This window comes from Phaethon aethereus (genome assembly GCF_964289735.1).
Source record: "Phaethon aethereus genome assembly, chromosome: 7".
Lineage (NCBI taxonomy): Eukaryota > Metazoa > Chordata > Aves > Phaethontiformes > Phaethontidae > Phaethon > Phaethon aethereus.
In genome coordinates, this window is record NC_138583.1 from 37093646 (window position 1) to 37119700 (window position 26055).

Sequence of the window (26055 nt, forward strand, 5' to 3'; positions counted from 1 at the left end):
AACTCCCAGTGACTCAAATAGAAGCTGGATCAGGTTTTCAATATGATAAATAGGAAGACCTCATCACCCTTCCAGTGTAGCTGATTTCTTTCAGTAGTGCATTTTCTGTGAAAACACACTGCTGGTATTATTTTCAGCAATGCAGCACATCCCAAGTTATCATTACATCCAACAGCAACAAAGGACACAGAAGGATTTTTAAAAATTATGCTGATCAGTTTAGAGGGTCAAAAATACATGTTGCACATCTTGGCCTTAGAGTGGCTAGAGTTCGCCCAAGTCGGGGATGACAGTGACCAGCAGGCACCTACAGCAACGGAGATGAACTGTCATTGCTGGGAAGGAAGCAGGTAAGGTGCCAACGTGAAGTGCTTCAGTATGCTATTTCTATTTCTAGAACAACCTATTACAGTAATCAATACCTCTTTCTTCCTTCTGTAAACCCATTTGCCTATCAGACTTGGCTATAGACTAGTCCCTTCTCTGGAAACCTTGTTCTCTGGGGACTCAGACCATATCTTGCCAACACAGTATGGTCAGGTATCTCATGGCACAATCCCATGTCATAAGACAGATTTAGTTTTAGTTTTTGCTACCCTGTTTCTTTTTCTGGGCTGTCCCAAGGTAGATGCAGAATTTAGGCCTTGTTTAAGCAAAACACTTAAACATATAGTTAACAAAGAAGATTCAAATCTATGAAGCTACTGATATTGGCAAGTTAAGCACACAATTAAGCATATATTTGGGGGGATGAAGACTTTAACGATTATTATATTATTCATACTATTCTTAGATCTTTATGGTCTTGGACAAAAATTCTTAATGAGGTTTGTATAATAAATTTTACTCTAACAGCTAACTTTAGGGCTTTTCCTATGAAAAGTGTGGTTGATAATTCATCTTCCAACAGCAGAAACTTTTAATGGAAACTCTGGCAGTCTAATTCCTGTCTCAAGTAATACTTAGGGCACAACTATGCAAAATATGTTAATACTGCAGTGAACCTGAAAGGTGAAACAACAGTAAAAGCACACTTCTGCTGACCTGCTACTTGCTGAAAACATCTTTTGATTGCTTTGCTGTGATGGACAGCCTTTGTAGGGGCTGAATTGAACAGAACAAAGTTCTTGATTTTCTAAATAATTTGTTATATTTACAGTCTTAAGACATTGGGGGGGGAAATGTGGTCTAGCTAAATTTTGCTGCTTTGATGATGTGATCGTGGAAGTGTGACATTTCCACAGATGTTCATGAGTCACATTCTATACTTGGTATGGCCCAGCTTTTCCCTGGAAATAGGTCCATGGGTTTCAATCTGAGCAGCTTTCTGACTTTGTTCACGTACAAAGCGTTGCTAGCAATACATACTAGTTTGTTTTCTTTTCTGTGTTCAGGCCACCAACCCCCATGAACCCCAGATTAACTGAAGCACTACAGGCAGATGAAGGTTCTTCAGGCGCACACAGTTTGCTTTTATTTCCTTTTTCTTATAAACCCATTCCCAGGGCACCAACAGAAAAAAGCAGGCAATGTGCAATTACAACAGAACCCATATATAGAAGTTAAAATACGGAATTATAGTCCCACATCAAAGATCAAATAAAAGATTAAATAGGTGCCAAAATTTTCTATCCTAAGACAACATTAATTGTTCTCTAATGTTGCATCAAAGCTGTATATTTTTCTAGGACAAGCAGCAAATACTGTACAGGGGTTTAAGACATCAGGGACTCCTCTCAGAAGGGAAGGGCAATATTTATCACAGCACTGCAACATACACTTCTCTTTATGCTTGCTGTTAAAAACTCAAATTGCTTGTTGAAAAAAACCCCAACAAAACCACAAACCTTTTTGCTTAGAAGCCACAAAACCCAGCTCTGTTAGAGATCTGACCCAAATCCTCCTTATATCAGGAGGAACATTTTCATGGGCTCTATGTGAGGGTGAAGCCTGAGTGAGGTTCCCACAAATGTTACTCATCTGATATCTCAGATCTGCTTTTGATGCTCAAACATGCCTCTTCTTTCCAACCATCTTCTCTAGGGTCTGCCTCTGGGTCAAGGAGCTGTGTTTTGAAAGCCTCATAGTTTGTGGAGAGGTGAGGTGCTTTTTAATCCTAGCTTGCTTGCTAGGCACTGCTTTGTCTTCCAGGAGAACTCACTCCTTTCCCTACTAGGAGCCTCACCAGAAGATTTGCCGCAGCCGTGTTTCATGTGTCCCACACTGCACACGCTTCAAAAACTGAACCAGCTCTTTAGGAAGGGAGGTAGTTACAGAGAAGTTGCAAATATCTCCTACCTGGTGGCACAAGGCAATGTGGTCCTGGACAGGGGACAGGTGGGTTTAAAGCCTGTGTCAGAAGCAGCAGACAAGACTGAAAGCCCTGAGACGATTTCGAGGCCACCAAAGTTGTGTCCTCCCCAATACCAGTGACACACAGAGTGCTCCCGTGGTGCAAACACACTGAAGGCTTCCATGCTCTCTTTAGGCCACCTGAACACTGGGAACCAGCTGGCACGATTGGGCAGAACTGTCACTTGAAAAGTTGCAGGGTACAGACTCCACACAAAGGTAAAAGTGTCTCTTCATTCCAAGGCTGAGGGAAAATTCAGCAATTAAAGGCAAGTGAAGAGTAAATTAAGAATTATCTTTATCCTTTAGGTCAGGTCTGACATGAAACCAAGCATTTCTGAGGTTCGGAAAGTGCACTTTTTTTCTTTCATTACTTTTCACAGTTTTGCTCCCTCACAAACCCAGGCTGTGGCTGGTTCTAGAAGCAACAAAATGGCACATTTAGCAGGAAGAACTTCTATTATTCCTGGCACAGCTGGAAGCCAGAGTTTCCAAAAAGCCTGTTCTCTGACCGTCCTCTGGCCAATCTTTCAGACTCAGGAGGCTCAGCTAAACTCCAGATACCATATATGTTCCCTCAGCTACCTACTGCTGCCATCATACAGCCTGCCTAGGAGATGAGGTGATTTATGACATGGGCAATACAGGAGCCCAATCCCACACGCACGGAGTCAGCATGCTTGGGCACAAGACACCTTTCCCATTTTTCCTCCTGGCTCTGGTTCTTGCTGCCTGTGGTACCTCTGCTCACGCAGGAGAAGCCACCATACTCGTATGTGCCTGCAGGCAGCAGCCTCCTCCAGGTGGAGAGGTGGGTAGGTATGGAAGCACTATCTATAGCTCTTGCATGTCTTAAACTGGCCTCATTTCTCTCTCCCCACATCTCTTTAGGAGACGAGAAAGGCTGAGGAAAGTGGGGTGCAGGCAGGCACCGTGGACTTTCTTCTTTACATCCCTTGCGAATGCCACCTTGTTGACCTGACGTGGGAAAGGTCAAGGCTGGGAATCATATTGCGAATCTCATCCTGGCATCCAGGCCATTAGCAAAAGAAACGATGTGAGGACAAGCTGAATTCAGTGTGGACTATCAGCGTATGGAGGCATTAAGTATCGCTGTAGGCATAGCCACTGGAAAGGTTTCCAGGTGCTCGTAATGCAAGGTACCCTCTCATCTGTATCCAAACCTGACAAGTCCTCCACTTTCTCTACATAGGAACAGGTGCATTTAGTCACTCTGAAAAAGACATATTATTCCACTTAATGTCCAAAAAAATACAGCTTGAAAAATATCAGTTCTTAACTTTTTATTATGAGCTTGGGCTAAGGCTGACTTCTGTGCTATTAATTTTAAAATGTCTCCTCTGATGTTTTTCTGAAGCACATGATGAAGACTTTCTGTAATTCCAGTTAAAGCCACAAAACTCAGTACAGCCATCAAAAATGAGAACCATCCTTTTTTTTCCAGAGCCAAACAAATAGACTTAGCCAAACGATGGAGAAAAAAACTGAGACAGACTGCTCACACAATGGCTGCGTATAGGACTAACATTAGCATTAAAAACGCATGTCTGTCCGATGTGTTCATGCCCGAAATAGCTTAAGATATCGAGTCACTAAGGTATACTGCAAGACCAAATGTTCTACAACAAGAACATTAATTGTGGCCATTAAATTAAACATTGAAACTTGGAATACCATTAACAAATACAGAATAAAGACAGAAAATAGCAACTATCTTAAGATACTACCATGGCCCAATAAATGAGACACATTTAAAGTGCTAAAGTTTAACCACTTTAACAATACGATTTTAGTGCATTTTACCAGAAATAGTACAACTGCATAAAAACAGTTGTATGAGTATAAAGTTGGCGTATGGCACAATAATTTTCCTCCCCCTCTATGAAAGTTGGAGCAGCAACTTTATACAGGAGTGACTATATCCATAGTTAAGTATAGCACGTTCACTATGCAGTTGTACAGAGTGACAGCATAGTCAGGAAATTCCTTAAACATACATAACCTAGAAATTTTCCATAGCTTCTGGCCCTGGAAATATACATCTACCAAGAATTCTGCCAGCTTTAATGATTTTGCAGCAGAGCCACCCGTTTTGAGCAAAACAGGGATCCCAGGCAGCCCAAGGGAAGTATCCAAGCGGGAGGACATAGGAAAGGGGCTGTGTATGCTCCATCACCAGGATCAGAATCGGACACCTGGGGCTATACAGTGGTGAAATACACTGCTTCAGCAGTTCTCTAAAAACACCTGATTTCCCTGGAATAGATGGCACCACTCTGATATCACCCAGTTTTCACCTTCCAGGTGAAAACTTTCACCTTCAGCTCTCTCCAGCATGCACATGAAGCCCACACACATAGAGCAGGAAAAACCTGAGAGATTGTAAAGGAGGTCTCATTAGTACTGACAAGCCATTAAATTTTATCACCACTACTATGGTTACCTCCATTCCCAAGTACTAAATTTGGTCAGCCACTTCCCGGTCAACACTACTTAAGGTTATTTAACTTTTCATCAAGTTAAAATCTAGTACAGACAAAACTGTATTTCTTCTACTTTTCTATAAGGCAGAAAATGTGCTGAATATGATACTGAAACAGCTGCATTAGCTTCCTTTGATGAAGCAGCCCAAAGCCTAACGAAAGTAAAGGGATGAAGCTAGAATCACTTTGCTATTCAGTTTGGGGTTTCATAGTAGGTTGTTGTCTATCAATTTGGCTTTCTGACTTAGCTCTTGGTGGGAGCCAGCAAACTTCAGAGCCAGCACAATGAAGGAGTACCAGCTAAGCTATGCGTTTAGGCAGCAGACACTCATCAGTCATCTCAGCTGTGAGGTGAAATGTCATCTTTCATTTTTTCATGATTAAAACTAAAAATACGGAGGTATCAACGGGATGTAGAATAGAAGTAGTCTATTCTCTCTGCAGTGAGACCTGTGTGAATAGTGCAGGATCGTCTTTCTGAGAGTCATTCCTCCACTGCTGGTTTGTGAAAAAGTAATCCTTGCCAATTTTAAATCTTCCCAAAGAATAAGCCGCTAATCAGAAGTTACATTAAAATTTGCCTCCTCTGCATGTAGACAAACACATAGTTGCAAACACAACTCCATGCACAAGCAAGGAGACCCTCAAAGGGGGGCTGCCCACTTCAGCAGAAATTGCCAAGCCACCCGTCATACCCCGGCACCCAACTGTGCTTATACCCCTTGCCATGAACACCCTTCCTCCTCGAGCAGCAGTAACTGTGCTGCCCACTACGAGGAAGCATCACTGAGGGGGTGGGAACGGCTGCTCCAGCCTCAGAGTTTATTTGTGAGGCTGGTCTCGGTTGCTGCCTAGCCCTCCTCCAGGTTGCACATCTGGGCTAAATACTTGACCTATATAGAAGCCTGTGACAGGAAATACCTAAAATCAATCCAACTTGGTTTTAAAACCTTTTATAAAGTGTAAGTCTCAGCTTTATGGAGACCTGGTGTGTCTGCTCTAGCAGTGAGTTTAGACATTTGTATGTTTTTTTCTAAAATCACATCTGTTGTTATTATTTCATATGAAATAATAAGGGGAACAAACAAAAACAAACACTTCTCGAAAAGCATAGAAGTCACCGTAGTGCCTGGAGCTATTGCTCAGACAATGATTTCAGAAGAAAGTTGTGTGGTTACAATTAACCTGAACTCAAACTTTCTGCTCCTTCCCAACCCTGAAAAAGGAATCAGTTTTTATTTTCTAGAGCACAGTAAAAGAAAAAAATAAGTTTCATTGGCTTGTTTGCTTTTCATGTAATTATTCTTTTTGATGGACTTACATTTTTAAACTATGTCATTGATTCAAGTGCAGCTCTAAGACAGTACTAAAAAGTCAGAATTTGCTAATACATCTAAAGTCCCAAACAGTGGAAAACTGTCTTAGCGAAGGGATGAAAGATTGGCCAAGAGCACATAGAAAATAACCAGAGGTTCTTTGGATATACCCAGAAGTCCTGAAAAGCAAAAGATTTAGGAACTCATATAACAGAGCTTTCTTCTTTCCTTTAAAGCACCCTACATCCAAGCTGTTGCACCCTTGAGAAGCACCCTGAAAGCAGAGTATTTAAGAGTTCAAAGCAAAATGAAGTAAAACTTCAAGAAACAATTAAATGTCTAAGATTTGAGAAAATCAAGTCCAGGCCTGGATTGAAATGTGACTACTCTCATTCAAAAAAAAAAAAAAAAAAGGAAGGAAAGGAAAAGAAAGGAAAAGCCTAAAGAGCAGAGGAGTGGAATTGCTGGGGTGCAAGGAGCAGTGCAAGAGGGGTGCTTCCCCTGGAACAGGTCTGTGCCTGGTGTTTGGGCTCACTGTGCAGATGCAAACCCCAGGGGAGCACAGGAATCCCACTGGGAAATGCACCATTGATGAAGAAATCTAAGCACAGAGGCCAGCTTGCACAGGCAATAAATTATTCCCTAAAGTACATTCTGAAAAAGGCATGAGTTTTAAGGACCTCGGAAAACACACATGCAAGCCTGCAGTCAGGCTCTCCCTTTCCCACATTTCACCAGCTGTGCTTCCCATGAGCTTTTGCTCAACATCCCAAAGCATTTCAGCTTCTAGATGACTTTCTAGCTTTCAGATGTTCATCGTCAAAAAGGCAATGGCACATACTGTAGTCCATCCATACTACTTCCTCCTCTCTACCCGCCCTCAAGCTACTCATGGAAAAGCCAATTTAGGGGACTAAAAAAGAAAATAGTTTAAAAAAATACCCCAATCCCAAGCAAGCACCAGGATTCTGTGGATTTAAAAGCTCATTTAATATCTTTTAAATTTTGTGCACTCAACATGTTCACAAGCCTCTGAGCTTCCTGCCCACAGAAAGAGAAATGCTAAAAATACCATGAGAAAGACATGGCTCTGTATTTCAGAGCTGATGCGGGGGAAGCACTGGAGGTTCAGCAGGGAAGCTCTTACGAAGCTCCAGCTCCATATTACAGAGCGAAGGAGATGAAACAGTTCGAGCAAGGTTCAGACAAATATCTCAAAGGGCAGGCACCCCTCCAACTCAAATGACTGATTGTTCAGAGGTCCTTCATCCTTATTCCAGCTTCCTACGACCTTTGTGCAGCCCACAAAAGATTCACAAAATTTATTCTGTCTGAACATCTTTTCTGCTTTGTTTAAGAATTCAGCCCTGGTCCAGCAAAGGCTCATAATCACAGGCTAAACATTTAGCACATAGGAGACTTCACTTCCTCAAAGCTAAGTGTGTCAGAAGCTTCAAATTATTTGAAATGTGAGTTGTTAGTGATTTAAAATCGCACATATGCATGCTTAAGCCTGAAAGCCCAAAGATCCAAACTTTGGGCAATACACTTACCAGCCTGTGGACCCCATGAGGACTGCTCAGGAAAGCGTTCGAGTAAACCCTAATTTATATTACAGTGAGCTTTGACACCCTTTCCCTGGAGAACAGTGGTGTGCTAGCAATAGCCCATGTTGGCACCAACAGAGCCCTTGACTCCTCCGCAAAACACGGACATGCTAATGTGGAAAGTGCAGGCTATGATTTGGGATTTATCATCAACTCAGTTGCTGCCTCAGAGAGCCCACCCTCTCTCCCACCCACAGGAGCTGGGAGTATTTAGTAAGCATTGGTATTTTGCACTTGAAATAGGTGGAATAGAGAAAGCTTCGGGGCAAGCTTCCCTGAGCATAAAAAAAACCCCATTTTTCAACTTGCTCATTGAGAGGAAAAACATCGGATTCAGGATTAATGAACAGAAATGTGGAATGGTTTTGCAGAGGAATAGCTTTGTGCTATTTTCTCTCCACTTTTTCAGAGAGTTCTGTGGCATTTTAGCTGCATAACTCCATACTAGCATTTTTTAATAATGTTTTGAAAAGTTTCTCATTCTATTTGTCTTGTAAGAGAGTAGGGGCTCTTGCTCAATCAGTCAGTATGATTGCCATTTGAATAGCATTCAAAAAACCCCAAGTACATATTTGCTGATTGCAAATTAGCAATATCAAGCAATTCAGATGTGTCTGCAATATTTTGTGTTCCACATCTTTAGCCTTCATCACGATATGGATTATTCAGAAAGTAGACCTACAAGACTCCCCCCTCCCCGCTTTTCATTTAATAGTTTAAAATAACACTGAATGCCATCTGCTGCTGGTTGAGAGCTTTGCTCTTTGTTCATTGTGGACTCAAACTATTTCTTGCAAACAGACATTACTCTTTTTTTGTAGAAGTGTTTTCAGATCCTAAGCAACAAACAGCAGTTTTGCAGGAAAATTGGATCAAGAGCATATTAGCCCTCATATTTTCTTCTCTTTTTTAGATAAAGAATTCAGTCATTCAGGCAGAGAACAGATGCTATATTTTGTGATTTCAGTGACCAGATACCTCAACCCTCTTTCCTCCTGGGCTGCAAGTTTGGCAACTGAGGAATTTATCCACTTTCTTCTCTGAGCTTTGTGCATCCTTCCATCTCCGGGCCTCTGCAGTACCTGGGCCCACTTTGTCAGCATTTTCAAAGGTCTTTGGAAGAAGACTCATAGCTTTCTGCCTCTATATATGATCCCCCAATCATCTGTTCCACTACAAGATGGAAGCAAGATTTTTGGGGCTTGTTTTTGTCACTTACATGTATCTAATAAAATACCTGATGCAAAAGAATGGGACCAGATGTGAGACACTCATCTGAGGAGCCTGCAAGAGTTTTGGACTGCAGTCCTCTGCTGGGATCCAGGGGCATCCAGAGGAGTCTGAGGAAAAAAATATCTGCCAAAAAAGCTGTAAGGTATTTTCCTCTTTGTCTTAGCTGGAGTATTTGCTGGACCCTGGCTATGACTGGCCCTGGCTCCTCTGCTGCCACCTCCTCCTCCTCCTCCTTTGCCTCTCCTCTCCTCTCCTCAGCCTTCTATCCACCAGCAGCATAGGAGCTATTGCCTCACCTTAGGCGAAACCTCCTGCTCCAGTGACATGCACTGAAGGCTGGGGCATGTCCCCATGCTGTTGGGTCGCCTGCATCCTGGAGCAGACCCAAGTACAGATTTACTATGGGAAACTCCAGCCTTCCTTCCAGCCATGTATATAAGCCATATATAACCCAGACATACATCTGGCAGAGCTCTCGATGGAATTCGTGCTTGGAATTTAAAGTGTATAAAGAAAGTCCAGTTTAAATACTCTGTGGGATAAAACTGGGTCTATCCTCTGGGGTAGGGTACTTGCCATCCAGCTTGTGATGGCAGATATCATTCTGTTTCTGAAATGTTTTCTGTAACTTCTCAGAACATAAGCAATTAAGGGGAAAAAGAGAAGAATCATGTTGTCAAAGGCTGAAGTTTTACATTCTACTTTTAGGCAATCACATACACAAGGCTTTTTGGCTGAAATAGAAATTTCTGCTCTAAGCCAATGACAAATCTTTGGGAGGGTTGAAATCCAGTCCCGTGTTCAGACATCCTCTGCCATATGTATGGGGCAAACTCATTAAACTATTGAAAATTATCTTGAGGAAAAAAGAATGTGTTAAATCCAAATCTGGCATAAGGGGTGGTTGTAATGCTGGTGGTAGGGAGTGCGTACATCCAGAGTTAAGATCAGCTCTTCTAAGCTACTTTGAACTTTTCCCTTCATGTGACAGATGTTTTAGGAGGACCCTGACAGTAAAGAGAAGCCATAAACCTGTCACTATAAAACACTGTATCTCTGAAGAGGAGAACATAAAAATACTCTGATTTCTGGGAAAGAATGAGAAAGATGGTTTTCAGTTGCTGCCATTGCGAACAACACTGTCTCCCAGCACAGCACAACGATTAACGTACTCGAGCAGTTTACAGTAAATCTTGGATGTGTTAGAGGAAGGAGATACTTGGCCTCGCTCTGTACTCTCTTGACAAACATAACTCCCCTTGAAATGGGAGACTGTTTTGCTTTACAAAGTTCATATGAGGAAATAGGTAAAAGGCAAATTTGGGGACAACGGAGACCACAGACATCCTGAGCCCCTCTCTAGGCCAAAGAAAACCCTGGAAGTGAAGCAGGGACATTTGGGATTCCCCCTCGGGTTCCCTTTTAGGTCCCAGCAAGGAGAATCAATCTTGTAGATACAAAAAGAAGGGAAACGCCAAGAAAACTACTAAATTTGTGATGCATGGGAGTGTGAGAAAGAAATAATCTACAGGAAGCACTCAAGCCCTATAATCTAAGCAAACAGATTTAGGAAGCTCTCTTTGACATTGTCTGGATGAGCTATTAAGGTCCAAAAGAACAAGCTGAACACAGGACTCTGGGGTTTAAGCCCAACTGAGTCCCATTATAGAACAGCTGAATGCTGTATTTAGCATTCAGCTTTGGGACATATCCAGTGGTGTTTCCTTCTGGATGGTGAAGGTCTGTCTGCCATGTACTAGGATTCAAAACTGAGCATTTGTCTGTCCACATCTCCTAAAGAGATCAGTACGCTGTGAACGTGTCCAACATCCCAGGCTCTGGGTGAAACATGGCCACCAGACATGGCAATGGAAAAGGCGGTTTCCCTTTATCTGACTTCAGATGATTGCCCAGATGGCTAAAGCGCTCCCATTGCTGGTGTGAATGCACATCGCGCAGGGGAAGTTGCTGAACATCAAGCTACTGAGGCATACGGGTGGTCTCAGCCCACGCTGCAGGAGATAGATCTCTTTTCATAAAGCTCAGAAAGAGCTGAATGGGAGCTGGAGAACTAAGATGAGAGTGATTCTCCAACCTAAGGGCTAGGGGATAAGAAACCCTGCCCTGATGATTATTTTGATGTTTATACTAACTGCTGATGGATGAAAAAAAGAAATATCAATTACAGTTTCAGTCACCACTACCAAAATGATCGCTACCTGTGGCCATCTTTCTAAAGACAGGAGCTTCTCTCTTAGATTTTCATCTGTTGTCTTAAGTGCAAAACCACATCTCTTTCAAAACTTCTGTATTTTTAGACATTTATAAATATAAAAATGCACACAACCCTTTAATATCAACTTCATGAAGATTTAAGTCACGTTGTTAGTTGACCTTGGTCCTTGGGAATTATGTTGGTTATAGCAGAGCAACACTATTGCCAGGTACATGCCTCACATAATTCACAAGCCGCCCAAGGCTGGCGTATAATCATACAAGACAAGTCAAGCCGCTCATATGAATGAAAAAAAAAAAAAGCCCATTAGATCTTTAAGTGATTAACCAAAAAAAAAGAGCGCTAAATTAATCAGGTACACTATTCACTTTGAAAGTACTATTTTCTAAGTCAGTACCTAGAAACTACAGAGTAGATACACTGTATAGCAGAAAGTAAAAAGAAGTGTAAGCTGCCAGTACATGAACTATATTTAACTTAGGTATACAACAACTTTTATTACATTCTTTGTTTGGACTGTTGAATGCAGCAGCAAATTTGCAAATACAGCATCCTGCTAACGCTTGTGTGAAAGCAGGAGTAGAACTATATTATTTACCATTATTTAGAGACCTGTATATTTACAGGATTCCCATACTGTAAATAACCATAAGGAAACAGAAGATGAATACTGTATCTGGGTGCTTTCACTACAGATACGGTTGATCGGATGCTCAGCTTCACCCACGAGCGATAGCTACGGGAAGTCACTACGGTCCGTTGAAGTTTGCCAGCTTTTGTGGGATTTTCTGCAATACCGAATCCCAGTGGGCACACTGCGACACAGCCCCACACAGACCATGCACTGCAAGTTTGGGGCTCGCTCATGTGTCAGAATAGGAAAACATTCACTCTCCCTAATCCAAGAGTAAAGTATGTTTCTCCAGCTCTGATCTAGCAGTAATATCTCATATAAATTTTACAAGACATTCTTGTAAAATATACTTGACCATGTATTGGGCCTGATTCCCATTTGTAAGACAGCTCCTTTAAACTCCCCTCCAGAACCAGAAAGTCATTTCAAAGCCTCTTGTTTAGGAAAATTATGTAGATCACCGTGGAAATAAGGAATGAAACCTTTATCTTTCCTCGTCTCCATTTAACCTATAATCGTAGAATGATGGAATACCTCAAGTTGGAAGGGACCCATAAGGATCATCAAGTCCAACTCCCCATAACATGGTACAAATCCTTGCTTGCCAATGCCGGTGTGTTACCCACCAGGAGGGAACTATTTTATGCCCCAGAGAGGATTTAGATATCTATCAGCACATTCTCAAGACTATCCTTTGTGATTTAATTCAAACAGGATTAGAGAGATTAACAGCTAAACCCAAGTACTCCAAAGATGCCTTAAATGATGCCCACATGCTTCCTCTCATGCCTTCATAGCTACTCTAACTCTCAGAGTCACCATCTGGCATCTCTTCATTCCCCCTCTTGCTTTTCTCACCTTCTTTTGTTACCATTTTTAGCGACGGGTAGAAGAGAGAAACAGTTTTCCTTTTACAGCTGTCAAGTTATTTCCCACTGCCTGGTGACTGCGTGAAGAATGAAATGCCTTCCTCCTCTCTGACGGTGCTCCATCCCCTCCAGCGCACAGCAGACATCCAGCATACCCTGTTTGTCCCCACAATGGGATGATAAAACCACGGGGAAATGGAATTACAAATACTCCTTTTGCTGTGCTACAAGGAAATTAGAAAAGTGCTTGCATCATCCACTGCATGAATTAACATTGCAATGTATTTTACTAACGATTTAACGTGTTTTTCATTACTTGGTCAGCTATATAAAAACCCCACCAAACACCTTTCGAAGTCAACAGAAATAGCCAGGGAAGGGCTTCCAGAGGAGCTAGGCAAGCCCCTGAAGGAGGTAGCTGTGGTGCACAGTGATCAGCATCCTCTGTGGCTCGGGAAAAGAAGTCCCCATCAGGAAAATAGACAGCAGCAGTGTAAGATACCTGTCTTGGGACTGGCCACAGCGTCCTCTAAATACACTAATTCCATTGTCCATGCGCTTTATTCTTGCCTGGGCATGGATAGTTTGTTCAGCCAAGTTATAGAGAAGAAACTACTACGCTGGAGATTTAACCGCACAGATATATGGCCATGACCATCCCTGAATGAAATCCTATGCGAAAACGAAGGAAACTCGAATGCTGTCTTTGATTCATGGCCTATTGAATTAAATAGGACCCAACTGTCCCTTAAGGTAGCTCCCAGGGACAGAAAGATTAAAGGTGATTGTCTGTTTCTACCACCAGTGATTATTCCTATCACCTCTGTTATCTCTCAGTGAATGTTTGTTTGAGCTGAGTAAAGGCTATGGAGTGTTTTGCATAGGTAATCACTGGATTTTAAAAAGCAACTAATTTCAGCTACATCAGAGCTTTGTTTGTTCCCATTTTCCTTGAGTAACAAAAACCCTAGTGTTAAAAGCACATATTTATATGTTCATTTCAAAAATCCTTACTTTATAATACAAGCAGTAGCACAAGACATAACCTTACTAGAGGAACAAGACCACCAGATCTGATGCATCCTTTGCATAATAATAATAATATAAGCACAAGCAATCACTGTGTGTGAATATGACAATCAGATCTCAAGTCTGTACCCAGACAACAAATCTTTTGGCAGCCTGCTTTTTACACAGACAATGGATTGGGCGAGGCTCAAAAATCCCAAGAAGAAAAGTCTCAAACGTTGAAATTCAAGAAATTGCTTCTTCTGTACCATACCTTGCACTGCTTCATATTTTTGATAGATTCTAAGTTCACATATCTAACAGAAGTCTTCGTTCCAAAACCAAAAGAAATAAGTTAAATTTGATTGTTAACCGTCACATTGACCTGTCTAGCCAGCTCACTGAACAGAGAATAACATTAAAAACCAAGAATGAATTCAAATAATGAGTGACTTGTAATATGCTGGCATTTCAGGAACAAGTCTAGACTTAAGTTCATATTATTAAAATCTATTCAGTGAAACCATTCTTTTTTTAAAAGAGGTATTTTTCTCACCTTAAAAATTAGTTTGAGTTCAGAGAAGACTGCTGGGAGAATTATTGTAGAAAAAGATTTTCTCTAGCATAATCAAATGTGTTTATTCTGATTTTTTTTTTCTCATGTTACATTATTCATTGAAGCTATGGGTAAGGAAAGATGCTAATCAAAAAGATTTGGCCAATTTTGAGGGCATTGCTCATTATTCATTCTTCGTCATCCTTTGTCCTCTTTTTGTTGTGACATTCTTTAAAGGATGGGCTCTTAAATGGAATGGCTATGCTACATTTCATTATTCTGCATATTTGTAGAAGTGCTGAGGAGAAAATAGAAGCTGGTAGATGAAAGAAAGCTCATTAAAAACCACAGGTTTTCATATTTGCTTGTCACATCTGGCAATTAGGATGTGATACAGGTCATATTAAAATTCATGGATGTGCACCTAGGGCCAGGGAGCTTGTTCTTAAAAGTTGGCAGTATAAGAAGTTTAAACAAAAGCTTTAAAATGACAATCTACATTCTAGGTCACAGGAGTGCTCCACTTACGCTGAGTTTCTCAGGGATGGAAGCCAGCTACAAGGTTTCAGGGTACCAACAGGCTAGAAAACAGCAGCGCTGGTAATTACCCAGCATATGGGCAATTCTGTGCTTATTTCTTCTTAATTCCTGTATGAGTCATTTATCACTGGATAGCCTTCACTTAAATACCAGCCCATGTACGCAGTCATCCCCCAACCTTCATTTTACCCTCTAATTCAGTTCTGTAACCCCAAACCCTGGTTCCTGTTCCCCCTGAATCTCTTTTGTGTTTCCAGCTCCTGCCCCATTTCCCTTCACGCATGCCCTCTAAGCTCCCTGACACGCTGCCGAAAGCCACTGCTGGCTCTGCTCCCTGCCGGACCCACGCCAGTTGCCCGCCCTTGCTGGCTTTCGGCCCTTGCGTTCCACCCAAAGGCTTCCTTGCCAATGTTTCTAATGACTTCTTCCTAGCCAGAGCTCTGAGGCATTACCCCATCTTCAGCGTGCCAGCAAAGTTCAACATGCTGGACTTCAAATGTCTTTGGAAAACTCTGACTTTGATGATTCCCTTTGCTCCTAGACTTCCTCCTAACGCTCTAGATATGCCTTCAGCCACGCTGTCTGTTTTCAGTCTCCCACCTTTCCATCTTTGCTCTAGCTAATCCCATCCAAACCCACAATTTTGGCAAGTCAGGCTGATTCACAGGCTACCTTTTTCTTCTATATTTCCTTCTGTGCTAGCTGAAAACCTGGTGTATCTTGGTGACGTCTTCTTGAGTGCTTTCACCTATCAGTTCGATGCCTTATATGTCACTCACTCATATCTTCTTCCTAGTGAACAAATTCACCATTCAAATGCCAGTAACACCATAAACTTGTCATGTTTTTAACTTCACACCCTCTTCAGGTTTTCATCACCATTTTGCAACAAAATCTTTTCAGTTTTTCCTGAGTAATGTCTCTATGATTCAGCTTCTCCTCTTCTTTCACTTGTTGCTCTCTCCCCAAGCCTTCATTATCTCATACCTTGATAAACACCTTAGTTAATGGAATACCAGTCTATTTTTATACATTCAAATTCTTCCTGCAAGATAATTTTCATGGTTGCTTGCATTGGCCATTTTATCCTCTTTTTGCCTTACTGACTCCTCCTCAGACATGTGGTCCAGGGAGATCCTGACCCATCCAAGAGATTCCTGTGCACTACATAAATTAAAAAAAACCCAACAAACTAAAAAAACCCTTAAGAATTACATTGCTGAATAGGTAGCAGCATGACAGGAAAATAAACAAATACGGGGCAAGTAAACAGCGATGCATCCGAAGAGTCTCGTCAAGCCTGGGGAAAGCAACAGATAAGACAAGACAAAGGAAATCATGACTACTGCTCAGACACATACACTGGACTGCGCAGAGATCAAACACTGGAGGACCTGTGATATAAAACCCATTCTGAGCACTGCCATATAAATAAACATGGCTCTTTTATTTTCCAAAGACAGTCAGAGTTAAGGTACGGCCAGAACAAGAGCTACTATAACAAGTATAATTTTAGTAAATCAATTTGTACCCATTAAAGTTTAGCAGGTCCCAAATTCCCCTATTCTCCATGAGGCTGACGGACAGTTTGAGATTAAAGAAAGCTGCGTAGATGGTATTTTGGAAAGCACGGCATCATGTTAGGCATGAAAGAAGATATAGAGTATCTGTAGCGTTGACTTGAAAGTTTGATAGCTGTACTGAAAAGTGATAGAATGATACAAAATTATATCATTACAGGTTTAATTGCGGCAAATTTGGGCGCAGTAGGATTGGCGGTGGGAATTGTTCCGCCGTGATCCAGAGCAATGTGCAATACTGAGCGGTGTCTGTGGGGACCTCAGCTCCATAAACCTCTTGGTGGTGACTTTTTGCCTGTACGCAGGCAGACCCCCAAAGCATCTGTAGGGGTCTGCCCCACAGATTGTAGCTGAGGCGGCGTATACTAAACTCTATTAAAGGCCTCATAAAAGAAAAACATTGACGTTAACAAGACTCTTTCCACTGATTTGAATGGGCTTTGGATAGAGGCCTAAACAAACAAGGATGGAATTAGAAAATGGAAATACATATATACAGAAACCTGTCAATCCAAGTGTTTACCTTCCAAGGACGACCTAGTACCACTTGATTTATAAGTCGTTTAAAGGGCGAGGAGGCAGGCTGATATTTTTAACTGTTATCTGAATTGAGTATTGCAAATATTGGTTCTAATGACACTTTAAAAAACACCCAAACATTGCAACCCCACTGACATCTATAGGATTTCTTTCTGCATTAATATTTCACAGATTGAGAACATCTATATTCTCACCACCTTCAGTAATTTGCTTAAATAAGCTGAATTCGTGTCATCTGTTATGTCCTTTGTCCTTCAGAGCGCTATGTTTGATTTCAACTTTGATTCAAAGCCGGGGCTGATCGGTACCAGCTGCTCAGCCAAAGGGCAGATCACACGTTCCTGTTCCTCCGCTTTCTTCATCCCAGCTCCCAGCCAGACTATTGTTTGTTACAGCTAATTAATCCCGCATGCCCCGGCTGCCAGTGAGCCTCACAAAAATGAAATTTTTGTATTTACTGCATGTGCAATAAATTATTTCCAGTTCTAGATATATGCATAAACACATACATGTATACATATATACACAACATACATATTTACACAGCCAGATTTATAGTTACTATTCATGGATGTCTGTTTGGCAACTGCTATTATTATTTCTAGCTGTCCTCTTAACAGGCCAAATGTGAGAAATTATAGGCATGTATTATTATTTAGGCACCTCTGTGAGGGGCCAGATTTTCAGATCTTCATTTCTAACCGTTCCCTGGTGACATGGCACCGAGCACTGGAGTCACTGCAGTGGACCTGGCCCTCGCCTGCCTTTGGGAGAGGAGAAAGGAGAAATTTCAAATAGTATAGCCAGAACTTTTAACAGTCTGCAGTTAAAATTGCCTGACACTTCCTGCAAAAACCCTCCTGTTTTCACTTACATCTTTAACAAATGGTAACTATTCTCTTTGCTGGGTGTTTGCCTTAGGGCTTATTATGGCTATTTCAGTTAAAATAGTTCAGCTGCTCCTGAGGAAATACACTGCATTTTCCCCATATTAAAGTAAGTCTAACGGCCAGTTTGTTGAGTTGGTGTCAAGCCTCTACATGCTCACAGGGAGTGGAGGTTTGCTGGTGGGGATCAGTTGTTTGTTGTGCCTCTGGCTATTTTTTTAAAAGCTTGTAAGCTTTTAAAGCTCTATCACACATGGCTGGTGAAAGCTTGGAAGCTGAGCTGTGTCAAAAGAGCACAAGGCTGCTGTGGAAGGAGGGACTGAGCTATTTCCAGCTGCTTTTTGTGGTGCATCACGAGCCTCTCCCGTGCTCCTCTCGACCTTGGGCTTGGCCATGCCAAGGAGGGGAAGGAAGCTGAGGAAGGACCTCAGCTGAATGCAGAAATAAAATGACTCCCTGGACTCAGAGGGTCACGTAGGGTGGAAAGTCAAAAACAGTAAATTAGAAGGTGAATCCTGCACATGTCGATTGGTTGGCATGCAATGGAGTGTTTTCTGGGGCAGGCTTGAGGAGGCCTTTTTTTACTTTTCTAATTCCGTAATTTCCTATATAGAAAAATGAATGTGATTCCATTTGCAAAATCAAATGTTCTTAGGAAATGACCAAATTCAGACTACCTGTAAGACCTCAGTATGCTCCCCTAGTAGGTCAGCAGCGTAATATAGTTTGATTGTTGTAGTCTTGTGTCTACAGTGCATAAACCAAACCAGGTTTGGAAGGGATGAGTGTTCCACAATGATGAAGGTGCCTTCTCTGCACCTGTAAGGGTTCAAAGATACCTGTCTGTAAAGATAAATGAACATTGCCCTCACAGATTGATGCTACCCTCATCGCTGTCATGTTTGGCAGCGTAGGTGTGCTGGGGAAATTGAGAAAAAGCCAAGAAGGAAGGTGAAAGCAGAGCTGAAGTGTAGAACATCCCACGACTGAAGAAGAAAAAGCCTGGTACCTAATTAGGTAGCTTTAAAATCCATGTGTTGCCGATGATTAGGTAATAAATCTAATAAGCCAGTCCTTGAAACAGCCTAGGCAAGTATTGTCTGCTTGGGAAGCTGTTGGCCCCTGAGTGAGCGATGGACACAGGTATTGGGTATGTCTGCTCCCCTGGAGAAGGTCTGTTTGCTGCCATTCTTGATTTCTGCCTTGAGTTTCGCCAATAACCCAAACTGCCCACCCCACAAATGGTTTTCAAGCTCTCAGAAATGGTATTTTCTTATCACTATTACTATAGAAGCTTGTATCTTTACTATTCAAAGGCTAATTTATTTCTGTTAGCATTAACACTAAATTGAAAATATTTAGTTTGCTATCTGCTAGATGTAACTGGGAAAAGTGGAAAAGTTAAAGCTACTCCAGAACCCTTGATCCTCTGTTTTGCTGTGCTACATGTATTGATTGCTCTAAAATCCAAACTTTGTGCCATATGCTCCAGCTGTTAATGTTAAAAGTTTCCTTCTGAAGTTGAAGGGGAGTTCTGCTGTAGGAGAGCAGGATTTGGTCCCAAATTTTACAACTCTAACGTTCATGGGCCAAATTCACTCCTAAGTGTCCCAAACCAGTAAAGTACCTACCATACATTTGGGAAACACAGAAAGAAATTCCTTTTTCTTTCAGGGTGGTACAATTAGCTCTTAATGGGAATAGCTGGACAGTAAAAGATGATCAAGTTTCTGCAAACTTCAATAATTGCATACTTTCATCCAAACAAATGCAGAAAATATCACTAAGGGTGGCCTTTTTTATTACAAGGCATTTTTGTTGCAGATCAGTAATTAAATTGAGCTCATTATGGCTTAGTCTTTTACAGAAAGATCTTTGTTTATGTATCTTCCTCTGAAGGGCTTTAAAGTGAAATCTCAAAGAAATTCACAGGTTTATAAGTGAAATTAATTCGGGAACTTCTGTTAGATTAAAATGACAGGGGATAAAGTAAGGTGTCAGCATATATAATCAGCTTTTACCATGGAATCTGTCTCTCTTCTTTTGCTTAAAGAACAGCAGCGTTAGCAGCAAGCCAGTTGTCAAGTGTAATTAAGAAGGAAAAGTGGATATACTAGCTAGAGTGCAGCGTAATTAATACATTACCACTCTGAAATCTCTTTACTTGATGAAGAAAGGGTTAAAAAGCCTATAAAAGTTCTGTAGATCCGTTCTGTGGCATATTAAAAATTAATGTGTTGTCATCATCATCACCACGAGCACATTTATTGTTATTATTACCAAGGCTGCCATTAACTAGATATTCATTAATGCTAAAAGTCACAGTCAGCATGAAATTCAGCAGCCTCCAAGCTCTGGAGGAGGAGGTGGAAAGTTACCTGGTGGAGTTTCAAGAATGGATTTTCCTTTTTTGTTGGTTTTCTTCGGTTTTAACTCTTTCCTGCTCGGTTTGAACCCCGGGCGCTCCTCTGTCTCTGCAGCACGGATAGGTCCTTCCACTCCAGGTTGCTCCGTGAAAGGAAAAAACTCTTCACCGGGATAAGGAAAGGAATAATAATGATCCCTGTTGCTAATCTCCTGCAGGTAATAATCCTGATCGTCCATGGGGACAGCCCGGGACACGTCTGCCAGCAATGCCAGCCCGAAGGCGCAGAGAGCGAGGCAGAGCTGAGGAGCACACGAGCCTTTCCTGCTAAGGGCAATCATTATCGTTTGCTTTTGCAGAAATCTCCTCTTTGCATCCCAGAACTTTATTTGGAAAGAGGGCAAGCAGAGAGCCTTGGCAGCTGGCGACCCCGCTTAGGACACGCAGAGGGCTGAAGGAGCCTGCCTGCGGAAAGTGCCTCCGCTTTGGGCTGGTTTCACAGAAGTTGCGAGGAGCGCAGCGGGACGGAGGGCTGCGGAGGGAGGGGGCAGGACGGGGCTGCATGTGATCGTCGGGCTCACCAGCCAGACAGACGGACAAGCGCTCCGCTCCGCCGGCGTTTGGCAGGTGGGATCCCCAGCACGGTTAGCTTGCTGCTTTTCCTCTCCCGCCTTTCATTTTTCTAATACTTTTTTTGTCGTCGTTGCTGCTTTCTTCCAAAAACAATTACAAGACAGTTTCGGCTAAATCCCCTAACGGTTTCTTTAGTCTTCCCGCGTGCAGCTGATCCAAGAGAGCATTTATTCAAAGAAAAGTAAACTTGGCAGCCTCTGCCTCCCAGCCTGCCTGCAGAAGTGTTTCCCTCCCCCGGGAGATGCCGTGCGGATGGGGGTGGGCACACGGAGCCGGGAATGAGCCCTGCCTGCATCTGGCAGGGTGCATCTGCCTGCGCTTTGACCCTGGGCGCACGTGAAGATACGTGTGATGTGGGTCTGTGGCAAATAACCCTCGTTCCGTATGTGTTGTGCTATATGGCCTTTCATGGTATTTTTTTCTTTTTGGTTTGTACAAACGTAGGATCCCCCTCCAGCACCAATCTCAGCCCCTTTGCTTGTATTAGTTCATATATAGTTCATAGTGTATATATAGTGTGTCTATATACTATAGTGTATATGCAGTTTATATAACTAGTTATATATAACTAAAATATATATGTATTCTTACATATAAGCTAATATAACTCAATACACAGCGTGTGCCAATTTATGAGGTTTCTCCTAGGGTATATGGGAGCTCCCTGCACTCAGCCCAGCTGAAAACCAGGCAGGACGTGTTTCATCGGTGGCCCTTTTTCTCACCCTTTTTGGAGCGGTCCTGACTTTTGCGCGCTCTGACACATCTTCTAAGCAGATCGGGATGCGTTGCGCTAGCGGCTGCACACGTGCAACCCAGTGTCGTTAATGGAATCAATTTGTCTGGGAATAAAATCTTATCTTTCATCTTTTTCATACCTCTAAAATAACCTCCAGTGCCGAAGGAAATGTGCAGCAGTTGGCTCGCATGAAATACGAATCCTTACTCCCGTGTTGAAAATAGCAGCTTATATTTTCATCATGTATATTGTGTTTCTTGCCATTGTCCAGTCAGCTTGGAGAAAGCATTACATCTGTTACCCCACTCTTTATTCTGCCTTTGCAATCCCATTTTGTGGGTGTCTCTTACAACTTTAATAGCATAATAAGTGTAATTTCATATCTCAGTACCTATATCTTTTTTGTATATTTGGTTTCCAGACTGTGGGTGATCCAGTCCCATATATTTAATGATAATCCTTGCTTTCTTGGTCACCATCCTGAAAACAATTTAGTGATTATATTGTGCCTGTTGTCCTTCCTTTTAGATGAATGAAAATATGTTTTCACTAGTAATTCTATTTTCATCCTTCAATTTCATGTTTTTTTTAAAATCTGAAAACTATGACTTTTTCTATTTTAAATATAGGAATTTTTGTTTTCTAAAACTAGAATAAAATATACTTTGCTTTTTCACTGCTTTATTGAATTATTTTTTTTTTAATTTAATTTGATGAAAAACTGCTTCCCATCAAACCTTTCAGACAGTTTTATCTGGCATAGATGGCTTTGTCAGCTTTGGCACAGGGGGTGTGGTGTGGGAGCTAAGCCCCACTGGATGCGACGTGTGAAACAGACTGCTCGTTCTCTGTATTCAGTGGCAGCCTGGATATTCTGCCTATCCCGCCTTAGTGATTTCACAGATGTTCTTACTTTGTTTTCCCTTTCCAAAGTATCCAGTCCTCTCCTCCCTTGCTCCTAACTTCTGAGGGCAGAGCACAAGCTACAGAAAACGTGTATAATTTTGTTACCATTTGAGGCACAGTCACTCTTCTGCAAATATTGTGGACACTCGCATACTTGGAGAAGTAATAGAAAAAGAGACTTTTCCGTGACATCATTAATGACATATTTTTCTGGTAACTAGAGGAGCTTTAGCTGCAAATCATTATTTAACTCATCACAGTGGTCAAAGAAGGGTACATAGAAACAGAAGAGGATTTACATTTCCAACCATAACAAGAAGTGTTTTCTTAAAATATAGAGTCAAGTGTACATTAGTTAGAAGACCCGAGGAATGCAATTTGGGGGAATTTTGCATGATTTTATTTTGGCAACTTCACATGTGTACATTTCAATTACGTATGTAAACATCATGTATTTTCTCTCCCATACAATACCTTTTCTATAAAGAAATGACTGTGTGTTATTGGGCTGCTTTAATTTATTCTATATATTATAACAAAGTGTCATTGGATTTGGACCTCTTTAAGAGGTGAGGATGCATAGTAGCTGTATATATGTAGATGCACGACTATAGCTGCATATAGTATAGCAGCAAAAATCTGCCAATATCAGACCTGTACTTATTTTATGTTTTTAAATATTTTATATATTACTATACATGTTACTATATATGGTATATAATATATAAATTATATATATTATATAAAAGATCCATTTAAGTGACACAACTATCCACCCATATGTTACCCAGATCACTCATCACAATACCTTCTTATTCAGGTATCCAACACTCATTGCTGTATGTTCATGTTGTTTAAGTGAGGTGGTGGTGGTAAAATTAGGAGCCAAATCATGTGCCAGCAGCGCCTCATCTCATTCTTTCATCTCGCCCCTAATAATTTCTGAATTTGCTGGCCAATTACAAGCAAATGCCTCAGAGCAGTGAAGCTCTCGGTGAAGTTTCCATGTGTTGCAGTTAGCTGAGAGTCCCTGCAAGGGCTTCCTCACCAAGTGACCTGAGGTGGAAGGCCACCACGTGAGGCTGCACCTTGCTGGACGCGGGAGAGGCCGTGCCTGAGCGTGCCTCTGGGGACACCTGAGCCAGCAGAGAAGCCTGGTGAGCAGTTTGGGGCCGGGACGCAGCGAGGGACTCGAGGAGCGGCGGTTTGCTTGGACACCTCCACTCCTGCAGGGGAGAACTTTGCAGAACCTCGAGCAGGTTCTGCATACCCTCTCCTTCACCTCCTGCAGTGGCCACAAACAACTCTCTCCCTCCACTCCGTGTGTACTTGCCTTAAGGAAGAGTTATTCGCCCAAACATACCTACCACATCTGTTCCTGGTTCTCAACCTGTGTCAATAACCAGCTCTCCCATCTTTCTTTCTCTTGACTTTTAATGCTTTCTGTGGGTATGGATGCACTGTTACTCCCTTCAGACCCACCTCTTTTTTTGGGGTGTGCATGCATCCAGCCAGCTGGGACCACGCAAAAGTCTATCTCTAGGCAGAATTAGATCTTCCTCATCATAAGAACTTTTTACCTTTTTTTTTTTTGATCTCTGTCAGCATCTTAACAACATACAACTTCTGGGAAAGGAGATGGTTTTTCTTCTTAGAGTGGCACAGGAGTATTAAGTTCACTGAAGGCTCAGATGTTTTTGGCCTAAGGGCTGTTCCTTATTTTTGCCCGCAAAGTATCCCAATAGCTTTTAAAAACTCGCAGTCGATGTCAAACGAGATAAAGCAAACTAATATTTTTGTAGAAGAACTGTAACTAGCATTATCCTCCCCTCCTGGACTGACGCCAGTGATAATGTGTAAGTCATGCTACACTTTGCTATAAATCTCCGTCCTGCTGCAATGAAACACAGCATGCTGTTATTTGCAAACAAGCGGGGCTTCCCCCCTCTGCTCCCAAGAAACATTTATTTGAAGGATGGTGGTTTACCCTCTAAGCTGCGTTAACATTTCTCAAGCTTGGTATTTTGAGCCAGTTTCAACACCACCCCTGGAAGAAGAGGCACTCCCAGCTCCCCCTCTCCACGGGCAAAAAATTATCTCTAGCCTGGTTAGTCCCCATGTCACCCCCGAGCTAGAGATGCTCAGGTGCCCGCAGCGGGAGGGCACGCATGAGCCACCCTTTCCTGCCGTCCTTTGGCCTCGAGATGGTGTTTCCCAGCTCTTATTTCACATCTACCATTTTGGCAATATATGGCTTTAGTGGAACTAGGTTTGCGTTTGGGAGAACTGGGCTCTACGTGTCGCGCTCTTCCCTTCCCACCTCTGCAGCCCTGTTTCTCCCTGTCTGATTGTCAACAAGCATAACTTCATGAAGTTCAGGTTCAGGAATGCGTTTCTACTGAAGAGAGGCAGGGTTGTACGTGTAAACGCTGTCCTGGTGCTTCAAGATCTTAATTTGTATTTATACTACACAACCAACGATCGCACGTTTATGCTTAATTCAACTTCAAACCGCTTGGTGACTCCTGCAGCTTCTCTTTTGGAATATGTGCGTAATTTTTTAGTTGGAGAAAAGCTTTGTGGTTGGAAAGAAAAGGTGAAGAAATAGGTATCCGTCTTGCATTGCCATTCCACAGTAACTTTCTGAGGTAGCACATAAGGTTTCTATACGCTTTGGCAACAAAACAGCACTAAAAATAACTTTCCTTCCAAACACCAGTGAAGTTTCTGTTCCTTTGTACTTCAGATCTGTAGTAAATCATGGAGCACAGAATGGAGTGAGAAAACAGAATTACACTTTTTAAACAGTCCTTTTCTGCGTAAAGCATTTACCCCTGCAGTCAACAAGGTCAAACCATCTCAGAGGAAATGGAAACCTAAAAAACTGACGTTGAGAAATACAAAGTAAACTGCATTTAACATTTATGCATCTCTTAGATTCCTGTTTCTCACAAACGTATCAGAGACAGACTCTAGCTTACCTGCGGACGCTGCATGCGTCCCTGGGGCATCCAGGGATATTTGCACTTGCTGATAGGGCAGATCCTTGAAAGAATGGCTCTTACTGCCCGAGTGACTGGAAACAAAAACAAGCTCTCATATGGAGACATTTTACTCATTTTTAAGAGGCATTTGACTTTAAAGGGAAAGTCATTATTTTACCGGGTGAGGGATGCCAAAAATACGTGGGATCTTAATATTTGTCTCTGAGCATATCAAATAATGACACAAAATGAACCTAAGGAACAGCCAGATATGCTCCCCTCCCTCGTGAGCAAGGTGCTCTTTCCTTTAGGAAAACGGATTTTTAAAATAAACAGATGACATTAATGAAGGCAATTATTTTCTTTAGCAATTGCTTATTTTAACTGGTTAGAAATGCAGCATGCATCCTGACTGGGGAAATCAGCCCAGCGTATTCTCTCTAACTTTTCTCCTAAGAACAACATGACCTTCAGATAATCATTCAACATATTGCCTTTGTGCTTGTGTCTGAAGAAGGAGCTCGAATTGCCATGGAAACAAAAGTTCCTTGTTCTCTTATGCTTCC

The 26055-nt window shown here is 41.9% G+C and overlaps 1 protein-coding gene across 1 annotated transcript in view; it reads right to left on the minus strand.

The window, feature by feature from the left end:
- Positions 1 to 20648, minus strand: part of CPXM2 (carboxypeptidase X, M14 family member 2) — a gene marked incomplete at its 3' end in the record, with an annotated part of 78341 nt that extends 57693 nt beyond the window's left edge. The window contains exon 1 of the mRNA XM_082002430.1: positions 20241 to 20648. Within this exon, the coding sequence (XP_081858556.1) occupies positions 20241 to 20568 (328 nt within the window). The 5' untranslated portion in view covers positions 20569 to 20648. The remainder of the gene's footprint in view (positions 1 to 20240) is intronic.
- Positions 20649 to 26055: the final 5407 nt, after the last annotated feature.